This window comes from Felis catus, chromosome D3 (genome assembly GCF_018350175.1).
Source record: "Felis catus isolate Fca126 chromosome D3, F.catus_Fca126_mat1.0, whole genome shotgun sequence".
Classification (NCBI taxonomy): Eukaryota; Metazoa; Chordata; class Mammalia; order Carnivora; family Felidae; genus Felis; species Felis catus.
Genome location: NC_058379.1, coordinates 28,784,618 through 28,798,815, shown reverse-complemented (window position 1 = coordinate 28,798,815; position 14,198 = coordinate 28,784,618). Strand labels below are relative to the sequence as shown.

The following is a 14,198-nucleotide window of genomic DNA, read 5'->3' as shown; positions in this document are numbered from 1 at the left end:
CCCATGAACCATGAGATCATGACCTGAGCCAAAGCTGGACCCAACCAACTGACCCACCCAAGGCCAACCAACTGACCCACCCAGGCGTCCCTAATTATAATTTAGATTATAAAACTACATCATGGGAAAACCTATAAACAATCAACTGTAACCGGTGTAAAATATAATTTTAGTAATAGTATCATATACTGACTATGAAATCTGTCATCTTAGTCATTCCCCTGTTCTTGGACCTTTAGATTGTGGATGTTTCATTTCCTATTACAGATAATGTGTGACAAACATCTTTGTGCACAGATCTCTGTTAGTGTTTCAGAAAATTTCCGCAGCCCAGACCTGAGTCCTGGGTCCTGGGGACATACATTTGTAAGCTCTAAATTAATGCATTAAACATATTATAGAATAATTTTTTTAAATAGGTAAAATCATAACTTTCAAGCAGATATTAACTTATTGAAGAGAAAGCTGTTAGGGGCACCTGGCTGGCTCAGTTGGTAGAGCATGCAAGTCTTTTTTTTTTTTTTTTTTTTAATGTTTATTTATTTTTGAGAGAGAGGGAGAGAGGGAGACAGAGGATCTGAAGCAGACTCTTGGATGAATGCAGAGAGGCCGATGCAGGGCTCAAACCCACAAGCCATGAGGTCATGACCTGAGCCGGAGTCGGACTCTCAACAGACTGAGCCACCTAAGCTGCCCAAGCGTACAACTTTTGATCAGGGTCCTGAGTTCAAGCCCCATGTTGGGTGTGGTGGCTACATGAAAGAAAGAAAGAAAGAAAGAAAGAAAGAAAGAAAGAAAGAAAGAAAGAAAGAAAGAAAGAGGAAGCTGGTAATATATTACCAGCTTTTTAGTATTTGACAATATTGCACTGAATATGTAAATGAGATAAAACTGGCCTCTTCTGCAGTGGGCGAGAGAAACCATTTGAATCTCCACCTGATATGATTTGCATGTCTACGGACAAGAATTATTTTGCATTGCTATTATCTACATTGGACAGAGTAGTAAATCAGCTAGGGTAAGGAAAGACTAGAATCCGATAGATGAGAAGGGTGTATTCTACACAATGCACAGTACCCCTTGAAGCATGAATTTTCCTTAAGTGCCTATCACATAATTTTTACACTTTTCTACTTTTTTCCAAGAAGAAAGCACTTTGCATGCCCACCAGCGGTTGTCACATTGTAGACTACAAAATTCAGTCTGGGTGAAACTACAGATCAAAGGACCTGGTTTCTTCAACAAGAAGAAAAATACAACATGAAAGGGAACTCAAAGATTAAAGGAGACTTTCGAGGTATCCCAACTATATGAACTATGAGTATGAGATCCTCGTTTAGATCTTGATTCAAATAAACTTCAAAAAGCAACAAAGAAGAATGTGTATAGGATAATAGGGAAATGCGATCCCTTGACTACTTGGTGATATTAAGAAATTATTGTTAATTGTGTGTGTGAGAGAATGGAATTGTGTGGGTGGAAGAGGTCAAAGGCAGGATGTTTACACAGCGGACCCTTGAGCTACTCAGCGGTTAGTGTTGCCAACTCCTGCAAAGCTGAAAATCTGCAAATCGTTTCTAAGTCCTCCAAACTTAACTACTAATAGCCTACTATTGACTGGGACTCTTACTGATAACATGGCCAGTTAACACCTATTTTATATACTTATTATATGCTGTATTCTTACAACAAAGTAGACTAGAGAAAAGAAACTATTATTAAGAAAATTGTAAGAGGGGGCACCTGGCTGCCTCAGTTAGTAGAGCATGTGTCGTGAGTTCAAGCCCCACGTTGGACATGGAGTCTACTTAAATAAATACATTATTTATTTATTTATTTATTTATTTATTTATTTATGTATTTATTAAAAAGAAAATCATAAAGGAAAGTACATTTACAGTACTCTACTGTAAAAAGTCCATGTGTAAGTGGACCTGTGCAGTTCCAATCCAAGTTGTTTCAAGGTCAACTGAATTTATAAGGCTTGGTGGGGGCAGGTCTTTTAGTGTTGGAGCCAGAGTAGAATTGGGCAGAACTCCTGATATATAATAGTTTGGGGGTGATGGGCACAGCTAGAGGAGGGTTTGGAAACAGCCCTGAGGAGTAAAAAGTCTTGAAGGCACCCTGTCTTGAGCTATCTGCTACGCATTGAGCTATCTGCTGTACTGACATGGGACTATTCCTTCTGATGGTGGCTAGGGCTAGTTGAATAGCCTATTGTTCAGATAAATAGATTCTCAGGAAGTTCCTGAAAGAAACAATACAGTTATTTGCAACCTCATCCTTCTGGATAAAGTCCTGTTCACCCAGTGTGGCATAATAAGAAGTCATCTTGATGGAGACAAGGAGCTAAAGTTTAGGATGGCTTTAATCCTCAAAGCTCTTGTTGTTTTCTGCACAAATGTTAGGATATGAATCTTTTCACAATTTGTCCTTGTCACTTACTGAAAGTTATTGCTACATCACCACCTCTAGATCGCCTGCTATAGGTCATTCCACAGTGCCAATGCACCATAGTTTATTGATGGACATTCACTTTGATTCTGCTTTTTCACAATTGAAAACATCCTCTGCCATGCTGTCTTACATCCTTCTGGGGATATTTCTCCAATACAGACACCCAGAAGTGGAATCATTGGTTGAAGAGAGCCACTTTACATTTTATTTAAATGGTAATAGCTGCTGCCAATTGTTTTAGGGTATTAGTTATCTAATGCTACTGCATAAAAAATTACACAGCCAAGCAGCTTATGACAGCAGTGACAAACATTTACTATCTTTCACAGGTTTTTTAAAAAAAATTTTAACATTTATTTATTTTTGAGAGACAGAGACAGAGCATGAGCAGGGGAGGGGCAGAGAAAGAGGGAGACACAGAATTCGAAGCAGGCTCCAGGCTCTGAGCTGTCAGCACAGAGCCCCATGTGGGGCTCGAACTCACAAACCACGAGTTCATGACCTGAGCTGAAGTTGGACACTCAACTAATTGAGCCACCCAGGCGCCCTTCACAGTTTTTTTTTTTTTTAATTTTTTTTTTAACATTTATTTATTTTTGGGACAGAGAGAGACAGAGCATGAACGGGGGAGGGGCAGAGAGAGAGGGAGACACAGAATGGGACACAGGCTCCAGGCTCTGAGCCATCAGCCCAGAACCTGACGCGGGGCTCGAACTCACGGACCGCGAGATCGTGACCTGGCTGAAGTCGGACGCTTAACCGACTGCGCCACCCAGGCGCCCCCACAGTTTGTTTGTTTTTTTTTAACATTTATTTATTTTTGAGAGAGAGAGATGGAGCGCAAGTGAGTGGGGGAGGGGCAGAGAGAGAGGGAGATTCAGAATCCAAAGCAGGATCCAGGCTCTAAGCTCTCAGTATAGAGCCCAACACAGGGCTCGAACTCACAAACCGTGAGATCATGACCTGAGCTGAAGTCAAACGCTTAACTGACTGAGCCACCCAGGTCCCCCTCCTATTTTTCACAGTTTTTAGGGGTCAGGAATTCTGGGGAAGGTTAGCCAGGTCCTGGCTCAGTCCCCCTTGAAGTTCCAGGTAGATGCGGGACTTCAGAAGACTATAGTCTGGCAGAGAGGCTGGAGGATCGACCTCCAATACAGTTCACTCATGGCCAGCAAGCTAGTGGCTGGCTTTGACAGAGGTGTTCGTTCTGTGGAGGCCTCTTCTTAGGGCTGCTTGAGTGACTTCAGGACATGGTGGCTCACTTGCTGCAGACTCAACAAGACAGAAGCTGCAAAACCTTATATGACCTGGCCTTGAAAACCACAGGCTTTTTCTTCTGCCTCATTCCATTCCTTGGAAGGCAGTCACTAAGTACCGCCCATATTCAAGGAGAGGAAGATTAGGCTTTACTTTTTGAAGGGAGGAGAGTCAAAGAATTTGCAGATATATTTTAAAAACACCGTGTGCTCCAAACTTGTCATTCTGATTTACATGCTTATCAGCAATGTATATATTCTTACCCACACCAACCAACACTGGATCTCATCCTATTTTATATTTGCCTTGCTGATGTTGAGAAAGAGACTCTCCTTGACCGAACTTTAGTCAGGCTTCTTTGAGCCCTCTTCTCAACCAGGCCTCAGCCTTGGCCCCCTTGGCCTACCTAGCTCAGCCTTAGCAAAGAATTCTACTAAGTCAGTTTAGGGAGCATCCCCCACCTTTGATATCTAGTCAAGTTCTTCATCCCCCAGCTCTGATAACCCTGGTGGGCCAGTTTAGCAAGAATCTCCCTATCTTGATGTCTGATTTTAGTACTCTTACATCTACTGATCCTCTCAGTCTGCTCTTTGGCTATAAATCCCCAGCTCTCTTTGCTGTATTCAGGGTGGAGCCTGATCTCTTTCCCTATTGACATACCCCTATTACAATAGCCTTCCTGAATAGTCTCCCTTACTGTTTTAACAACTGTCAGATTAATTTTTTCATTAACAATGTGTGAAAACGTGGTGTATTGTTTGCACTTCCTGATTATTAATGAAATTGAACTTGACTTCCTTTGTTTATAGCCACTGGGACTTCTTTTTCTGTGAGTTTCTAGTAAATATCTTTTACTATTTTTCTGGCTGGTTGACTTTCTCATTCTCAATTTTTAGAAGTTCCTTATTTATTCTGGATAATAATCTTTTGTCTGTTATATATGTTGCAAAAAACATTCACTGATATATTTATTGTATCATTTGTGTTTTTGTTTCTTCTTTCACTGATGTTGATGATTCTCTCAGGCATTAAATGATTTGTTTATCCTCTTTTGAGTATTCTCCATTCATGTCCATTTCCACTTAACTGGAAATTCCTAATATCTTTTTGTTTTTAACTTTTAAGTTTTATTTATTTATTTTGACACAGAGAGAGAGAGAGAGTGCGGAAGGGGCAGAGAGAGGGAGAGAGAAAGAATCCCAAGCAGGCTCCATACTGTCAGTGGAGTACCCGATGTGGGGCTCGAACTCATGAACCACAAGATCATGACCTGAGCCAAAATTAAGAGTTGGACACTTAAGCAACTGAGCCATCCAGGAGTCCCTGATCTGAGTACATTTTGAGATGATGGTCGCTCTAGCTCTGAGAAGACTTGGGAATGTCCTCTCTTCTCAGTCCTGGCCAGCATCCCACTTTGCTCTTGGCCTGCTCCCCTTCACTCATTCTCATTCTCTCTACCCTCCAGCTCCTCCCTCCATCCTGAAGGTGCCGTCTTCAGTCTCTTCTCAAGCTGTGGTCCCATCTGTCCTCATGTCGGAGGCCAGACCCATCCCTGCCATCTTCCGGTCTTCCCCGTCCCCTGTCCTCTCCTCCTTTCACACCTCAGTCACTGAAGGCTGGCTTCTGCCACTCCAAGGGAAGGGCTCCTGTAAACACACCAAAGGCCTCCCCGTAGCAGATCCAGGGGCTTTGCCTCCTGTCCCCTCTGGGGCCACCCTCACACGTGGACCTTTGAGATTACTCTTCCCCTGTCTCCTCTATGGGTTCCTGCTTTCTGGGTGTCCCCTGGAACATCAATGTGCCTCATGCTCTGTCTTCAACTCACTCTCCTTTCATCACACATGTACTAGTTCGGTGTATCACCTCTGGCTAAAGTGCATGATGTCCATGACTTTACCTCTAGGCTGAAAGGTCCTTAGCTGGACATGTGTAGTTTCCTTACCCTGCCTGGGGCCAAAGTGAGCCTAGTCTTCCCCCAAACCTGCTCTTGCTCCAATGTCCTTGTGATGTGGGTAGCCTCATTGTTCTGCACCATCTCTTGGGCTCACTCTTCCTCCCACATCATTCATGTGCAGTGGAGAACTTGTGTCCTTCCCGGGTTTCCAGCCAGCGCCAACCTGTCTGCACTCCCTGCCCATCTGAGGCTATAGCTTCACTGCTGCCCTTATACTTGGCCTCCTCCCATCCTGTAGTCCAGAGTCTGCAACCCATCTTGGCATCTGCCATCCCTAGCTGAAGGCTGCCCTCCCGGCTACATCCACCTGCACCTCCAGAGGTAGTGTCTGCTTTCGTCTTACCTTCAGGGTCAGAAACTCCTGGTGGCCTCTGGACCATTCATTCCTCTGGATCTCATCTTCGTGCCTCTGCTGACATTCCTCATTCTGGAATGCTTTTCCCACTCCCCCTAAATTCTAATTTGTTGTGTAGCTAGGGGGTCACCTCCTCCAGAAAGCCTTCCCAGAAGTCCACTCCTATTGGGAACCTCTGGTCCTGGAGTCTGGTCCTACTCTCCTGACCCTTGTCTAGACTCTTGGGCAGCTGTGTGGGCTCAGCCAGGACAGTGCCTCTCTTCCTCTTCGACATTCCCCTACACCTTTCTTTTTAACCAGGAGCCATCCCTAGCCACATCCTTCCACCACAGCTCCACCACCCTTCATAACACCTCTCATCAAAAACGGTGTGGAACACCCCAACTTTATCTATCAGGAGGCTCTGCTGGCTGGAACCTCTGGACAGGGCAATTACAAACGAGCCTCGGAGGACAAGATCCTCTTGCAGGTGAAGTGTGGAAAAATGAACGCCAAGAGCCTCCTGGCAGACTGCTGGGGTCTTTGGAATGGGAATTGGACTTACTCCAGAATCTTAGTAAACAGGAAAATACCTGTTCACTCTGACCGTGTTCATCTTTTCTCTCCAAGATCCAGCAGAGGGCAGGCGATCAACAGGGGGCCTAAAGGGATCAGGAGGGAAGGAAGCAATGAGTGAGAGATGGAATGAATGAGAATGAGTGAGAGAGATATTGAGGAGAAAAGGAATAAAGGAGGGAAGGGATCGAAGGAATGAGTGAGTGAGGGATGAATAAGTGAGAGCGAAGGAGAGATGAAACGAGAGAAGAAAGGAGGAAATAGATTTACGGGCGCGACCCTCCCCAAAAGGCATTGCTCTATTTATTCACTTATTCATTTATTCAGCCCCACTAGGTGTAAAGAGTTAAGTTAAGCCAGATGCAGAGACGCACGTTCACCCGGGCAGCTGTAGCCCTTCTCCACTGAGCCAAGACCGGAGCCGCAACCGCACAAGAGCTGCTTGGGGCGGCGCCCCTCCTCCTGCCCCGGCCGGGCGCCCTTCCCCCAGCCCCCTAGTGAGGCGCCCCCTGGTCCCCGTGCGCACCCTGTCGGCGCCTGCGCAGCGCGCCCATGTGACTCGCTGAGGCCCCGCCCTGCGGCCGCCCGCCCGCCCCGCCCCCGCCTCCCGCGAGTGCGGCCTCGGCTTGCGGCGGCACCAGGTGAGCTGCGAAGCGCGGGTAGGGCGGGCCAGGCGGCAGAGAGCGCGGGTGGTAGGCGGCGGGCGGCCGCTGGGCCTGGGTGAGCAGCTCGGGGGGCGCGGGGACACAGGGGCAGGCGCGGGCCGGAGGCGCGGGAGTGGCGGCCTGAGGCTAGCCCTCGGCCTGACGTGGCGGGGGCGCGGCGGGCGGGACCCCCGGGCGCCGCCCGGGGTGGGGAGCTGGCGCTCGCAGAAGTACCAGGCCTCCGCTTGTAGGCGGGACCCGCCGGCCTTCTAGCTCTCGGGAAGGCCTGTCACCTGCGGCGGGCCTTCCTAGCCGCGACCCTCCGCGCTGCGCGCGGGCGGGTTCTGCAACAGGCGGGCGGGGCGGGGCTGGGCTGCTGCCACCTGGTGTGACCTTGGACCTCGGCCTGCCTGCCTCAGTTTCCTCAGCGGCACACCCAGGCCCAGGGTCGGGGGCCCGCGGGTTGCAGCTGAGGGAGTCCAACCTCGCTGGCTGGCGAGGTTTCCCAAGAAAAGCCGGAGATCGCGCTGTCATTGCAAAATCTCGGGCCCCGAAGCGTTGGCTGCGGGTTCTAATTATTTCCAAGCCTGGGTGGGCTGGAGTCTCGGAGTTGCCATCGCCTGATGCCCAGGGTCCCTTTCGCGCTAGGCGTCCGTGGGGCCGGGCCTGGGCCGTAGGTTTGGCGCGCCAAGATGCCCCAACTCAGCTTTCTGGAAGACTCGTGCCAGAGAGCACCTCAGTTGGCACCTCTGTGATAGCTCCACACTCTGGAAGTTGGTACCCACTCCCTCGTCTCCTCTTCCCAACTGTCGTTTTCCCTGTATTGCAGACCTTGCTTCATGCTGCTAAGGATTGGGGTTCATTGAGTGCAGACGCTGTTTTGGGGCTCTACAGAGACCTGAGGGGTGCCTGCGCAGTGGTGTTGAGTTGGGGTACCTGGGTGGCCCAGTCGGTTGAGTATCCGACTTGGGCTTAGGTCATGATCTCACAGTTCTGTGAGTTCGAGCCCAGCGTCGGGCTCTGTGCTGACAGCTTGGAGCCTGGACCCTCTTTCCTTCCAATTGTGTCTCCTACTCTCCCTGCCCCTTTCCTGCTCGTGTGTGCGGGCGCATGCTGGTGGGCCCGCGCGCGCTCTCTCTCTCTCAAAAATAAATAAGCGTTAAAAAAAAATTTTTTTTGAATGGTATTGAGTTGAAAATTCTTTGAAAATGCTTTTGACTCTCATCCATGAGTTCATAAAAAAACATTTTACATCTTTCAATTTGGGACATAAAGCTTCCTTCCTACTCACCTCAAAAACTTTGAACAACACAAAATGGAGGGGCCTTGCTTGTGATGAGTAGAATCAGAAATGCTATGGAGCCAGAGGGAACTTAATCTAGGGAAGAGCTTCATGATAGAATAACTTCTGTAAAATGAATCGAGAAAGAAGGTGACACCAAGTGAGCGCCCAAGAACATTTCAAATAAAGAATGACATGGGAAAGGAATCCCAAAAGAAGTGTTGCATTTGACCTAATTTTTTATTTTTTGAAGCTTTGTCAATTACTGAAGTATAATTACTTTGTGGAATGCTGTTTTTCTTTGTCTTTTTTTAATGTTTTTTTTTTGAGAGAGTGAGAGCGCCTGTGGGCTTACACAAGTGGGGGAGGGGCAGAGAGGGGAAGAGAGGACAGCAGAGAGCCTGACTGGGGGCTCAAACACACAAACTGCTAGATCATCTGAGCCAAAGTTGGGTGCTTAACCTACAGAGCCACCCCAGGCACCCCTGATATGCTGTTTTCATCTAAGTCAACAAAGAGTGAAAAGAAATGCTATTGGTGGGCAAGACAGTGGTTGGAATCAGGTTCTCATACTTTGCTGGTGGGAGAATAAGTTAGTACAACCTCTATAGAGGGCAATTTGGCCATATGCCTTACAATGACAAATATACATTAAAATTAATATGATCCAACAGTTCTGTATCTAGAACATTTTCCTCAGATCACTGCTACATGCGTGGCACATACATCTAAAGGATTTTCAGTGTGTAACTGCAAAAGCAGACAATTGGAGGAAACCCAGATGTCTCTCTGAAAAGAACTGGTTAAATATGCTTTATCCATACAATAGACTGTGGGAGGGATATTAAGTTTTCATATGCAAAAGTTAATAAAGGGTAAAATGGTGTAGATTTACAGATTTGCCTTCGAATCTAGATGCCCCCTGAAGGGAAGGTAGAATAGTAGTTTTCTTCCAGGAGAGGATCTGGTTGGGGCATAAGTTGGAGGGAGACTTAAGTTTCACAATATGCTTTTCTGTGCCTTTTGAATTTGAATCATGTGAACATATTAAAAATAAGTTTGAGAATGTAATTTTTATTTTTATTATTATTTTTTTTTACCATTTGTTTATTATTGAGAGACAGAGACAGACCGTGAGCAGGGGAGGGGCAGAGAGAGGGAGACACAGAATCCAAAGCAGGCTCTAGGCTCAGAGCTGTCAGCACAGAGCCCGATGCGGGGCTCGAACTCACAAACCGTGAGATCATGACCTGAGCCGAAGTCGGACGCCCAACCGACTGAGCCACCCAGGCGCCCCAGAGAATGTAATTTTTAAATATTTCATACTGACAGAAAAGTTACTCACCGCCTCTCCCTATCAGATCCTGATGTTTTGTCTTACTTGTTTTTTGTTTGTTTTAAAGAAAGAAAACATTCCCTTTTTCCGTGCTGGAGATAATCCTGATCCTGAATTCCTTTAACGTGTCTATACTATCTTATACCATAACACCTATCTATAAGTAAAATTGAACGGCATTTTGTTGGGTGTTTTCAAACTTTCTGTACTATATTCTGTGGTGTGCTTGTTCCTCTGTGCAGCTTTGAGATTTCTCCATGGTCATGACTATAGCATGAGTTCTAGTTTGCTCATTTTAACTGATATCTAGTGTTCTGTCAGCTCACTGTGTGCAGCATCCGTTCCTCTGAGGATCGACATTTTGGTCGTGGCCAATGCTTGCTTTATGAACAAGGCTGTAAATGTGTTGTGCTCCAAGCTTTGCTCCTTCAGAGCAGGAAGTCAGTTCATTTTTCTTCACACTGCACTCAGCACCTAGCTTAGTTCCTTAATTGTGCTTGGTGAATGTGCTTGGCTTACCCAAGGAGGCAGTCTTCTCATTGTACTGTATTCTGGACTTGTAGTAAGTGTAGCTACCATTGATTCCTTCCCAAAGGGGCAGAAGTGCTGATGTGCTCACAGAGTGTGGGGACTCACTGGGGACTGATGTCTGTTGGAGTAGTCAGTCGCCATTGCCACCACTAGAGACGGAGGCCCTCTTGACTCCCTAATGGTCATGGTAGTGAGGAGGAAGCTGCGGCTTGGAGATGAGCTAAGTGCCCAGAGTCCTGTGATTAGCAGGACTGTGATTAGACAGCCATGGGGTTCTGCGATGTGGGTGAGGTAAAGCCTTAGCTGGTGAGTAGCTAGAACAGCTGCATTGATGGAGCATGCCTGTCATGTTCTTGATACGGTGACAGAGGGAGAAGTGATTGAGCTAGACCTTGACCAATATGGGGTTATAAAGAAACAGGCCTAGGTGGGAGTCTGAAGGTGTTCAGAGGATGACTCATGTCCCTTTTGGTCTTAGGGCTAGTGACAGTATAGGGGAAGGAACATTTTGAGCCAGATAGCGGGGAGATCTAAGCAGAAGGCAGTAGGGAGCTAGTGCTTGAGAAGCCAGGTGGTATACTCATTGGGCATTTGGGGACTCCCTGCAGCCTGAGCAGGGGAACTCAGGAGGATGGGACAGGAGGAAGCAAACCAGTTAGAGTGTCACTACTGTGGTCTCTGACCCAGAGTGGTGGCCATGGAGGACTAAATGGATGGGCGTCTGAGATGGGAGAGAATGAATCAGAACTAGAGGGTCTGATAGGACACAAGGTATAAAAAGGAAAAGAGATCAGAGAACATTGAAACCATGAGGTTTCTGACATGGAAATGGTGGCTGTGTGAATAAGAAAACTAGACCAATGGAGAGGGCTGCTGGCTGGATTAGGCATTGAGCTGGAGGTGCATTTGCTAAAAGGCAAAAGATTTATATGATCTGAAGAGAAACTGGAGTATTGCATTTGGGAATATAGGGGAGATTCTTGGGAAAGAGGGGGAGGGCTGGGACAGAGTGTGTTGGCTGAAGGGAAGAGATCAGAAAAGAGGGCATTGCCACGCAGCAGCATATCAGGTCAGAAGTGGTTAGTGGGGGATATCCCTTGGCCTCAGCTGCCTGTGTATGAGCCAGTCTGGGGTGGGAAGGAAGAAGTGGATGGGCGAAGGTCCCAAATCCAGGAGGTACATTGAGGGGGCCAGCACAGAGGGAAATTGAATATGTTGGATGGGAAACAACAATGAGTCCAAAGCAATCAGGTGGAGTGGGGAAGAGGGGGAGAGGAAGGGGGAGGCAGTAGCAAGGGGTGCTCTTGAGCTCTAGTAGTGAGGAGGGAGGCCTCTTCCTTTTGGCAAGTTTTATAGTAGAATCTATTTTTCTTTTTTATTCTCTCTGTCTCTCTCTTTTTAATTTTAAGTAGACTCCATGCCCAATGTGGAGCTTGAACTGAAAACCGTGAGATTAAAAGTTGCATGCTCTGCCCACTGAGTCAGCCAGGCACCCCTATAATTTTTTCTCCTAAAGATACAGTCCAAGGGAATTGGAGAAGAAACTAATTTGGGGGAGGGGATAGTGGAATGGTGGTAGGTGGGGGAGGCAGATGTTCACAGGCAGTGAGGCAGGTGCCCCTTGGGCTATTGCCTGCTGGCTGGGTGTGACAGTGTTGTGGCCTGGAGAGTGCGTAGCTCAGTCCCACAGTGCAGTGCAGGACTGGGTAATCCCCTAACTCAGAGTGAGTGACCCAAGTGTGTTTGAGGTAGGTTTGTTTTACTGACTGGGTTTCTGAGGCTCCAACTCATATTGTGTGCATGTTTTGAACATGCTGACTCAATTATTACAAAGTAACCTTGAATTAAAAACATGATGCAGATATCTTGAATGCAGCAGGTCTAGTTGAAGTTACTGTGCTTGACTCAGAATCTTGGTAAAAGAAGACAAGTCCTGAACCCTTCTCTGGGTCTCCTGGTCACCACTCAGGTCTCTTGTCATTTTTATGCATCCATTCTACATGATGGAAACCCAATTTTGTTCTTTCTTTTTCTCTCTCTTTTTTTTTTTTTTATTTTTTTTTTCAACGTTTATTTATTTTTGGGACAGAGAGAGACAGAGCGTGAACGGGCGAGGGGCAGAGAGAGAGGGAGACACAGAATTGGAAACAGGCTCCAGGCTCTGAGCCATCAGCCCAGAGCCCGACGCGGGGCTCGAACTCACGGACCGCGAGATCGTGACCTGGCTGAAGTCGGACGCTTAACCGACTGCGCCACCCAGGCGCCCCGTCTTTCTCTTTCTTTTTTAAGTAAACTCTGTACCCAATGTGGGGCTTGAACTCACAACCCCGAGATTAAAGAGTTGCATGCTCTACTGACTGAGCCAGCCAGGCGCCCCAGTTTTGTTCTTTTATTTACCTATTCAATTGTTTAATTTTATTTTAAATGTTTATTTATTTTTGAGAGAGAGAGAGAGGGTGCACACCTGCAGGAGGGGCAGAGAGACCAGGAGATGGAGGATCTTAAACAGGCTCTGCAGCAGAGAGCCTGAAGCAAGGCCCAAACTCACAAACCTTGAGATCATGATCTGAACTGAAGTCAGATGCTTAGCTGACTGTGATACTCAGGCTCTTTTTTTTTTTTTTTTTTTTTTAACGTTTATTATTTTTGAAAGAGAGAGAGCATACCCACAGGAGGGGCAGACAGAGAGGGAGACAGAGGATCCAGGCAGGCTCCTCACTGTGAGTACAGAGCCTGATGTGGAGCTCAAACTCATGAACTTTGAAATCAAGACCTGAGCTAAAGTTGAACGCTTAACCAACTGAGCCACCAGGCACCCAGGGTTTGTTCTTTCTTAATGGCAGAGAGGAAGAGCTCTTGAGAACCTATTCTGTGCTGATGCTTTATATTCATTGTTTACCAGTTTTAGACTTTCTGAACAGGAGGGGTGATTTTATTTCCCTTTTTTCATTTGAGGATCCTGAACTCAGGTTGGTCATGCAGTGAATCTGTGGTAGGGCCAGGGCCCCAACCAAGGTCAGTCTGTTTCCAGAACCTTTTGTTTCCCAGAGATGCTAAAGGAGATAAAATTTAATGAAGAATCTTAGAGATGAAGGGACACACAGGTCATCAGGAAGGAGGCTGCAGGTTCAGATGAGCAGTGGGAGGGAAGAGGAAATTCAGGGGTTTAAGACCACAGGGGCAGGGCACCTGTGTGGCTCATTCAGTTAAATGGCCGACTTGGGCTCAGGTCACAATCTCAACTGTCGGTGAGTTCTAGCCCAGCTTGAGTCGGGCTCTGTGCTGACAGCTCAGAGCCTGGAGCCTGCTTCAGATTCTGTGTCTCCCTCTGTATCTGCCCCTCCCCCACTCGCACTCTCTCTATCTCTCAAAACTGAATAAATGTTTAAAAAGAAAAAAAAAAACCACAGGGGAAGCACAGGTGTGCTGGTGGGAGGAACAAAAGTGCCAGGAGCAGCAGGTGCCACTTGGGAGAAGAGCTGGCCAGTCTGCGTATTGTGTGGTGTTACCTCCCTGGCTTATTCTGTGTCCCCTCTGTCTTGCCAGCTGACAGCCGCAGTGGTGAGGTCTGGTGTGGTGGTCAGGATGGCAGAGGAGCAGGAGTTCACTCAGCTGTGCAAGTTGCCTGTGCAGCCCTCACACCCTCATTGTGTCAACAACACTTACCGGAGTGCACAGCACTCCCAGGCTCTGCTCCGGGGGCTGCTGGCTCTCCGGGACAGTGGCATCCTCTTTGATGTGGTCCTGGTGGTGGAGGGGAGACACATCGAGGCTCATCGAATCCTGCTGGCTGCGTCCTGCGATTACTTCAGGTGAGTTACATCACA

At 47.2% G+C, this 14,198-nt stretch overlaps 1 protein-coding gene across 2 annotated transcripts in view; it reads left to right on the top strand.

Annotated features, from left to right (window-relative positions):
• The first annotated feature begins 7,153 nt into the window (after positions 1 to 7,153).
• KLHL22 (kelch like family member 22) overlaps positions 7,154 to 14,198 on the top strand; it is a 40,651-nt gene continuing 33,606 nt past the window's right edge. Inside the window, exons 1-2 of one of the 2 annotated variants that reach the window (XM_023241683.2) lie at positions 7,154 to 7,219; positions 13,918 to 14,183. In XM_023241683.2, coding sequence (XP_023097451.1) covers positions 13,957 to 14,183 — 227 coding nt within the window. In that variant the 5' untranslated portion in view covers positions 7,154 to 7,219; positions 13,918 to 13,956. Of the gene's footprint in view, positions 7,299 to 13,917; positions 14,184 to 14,198 lie in introns of both variants that reach the window. The other variant, XM_023241684.2, reaches the window with a different exon arrangement.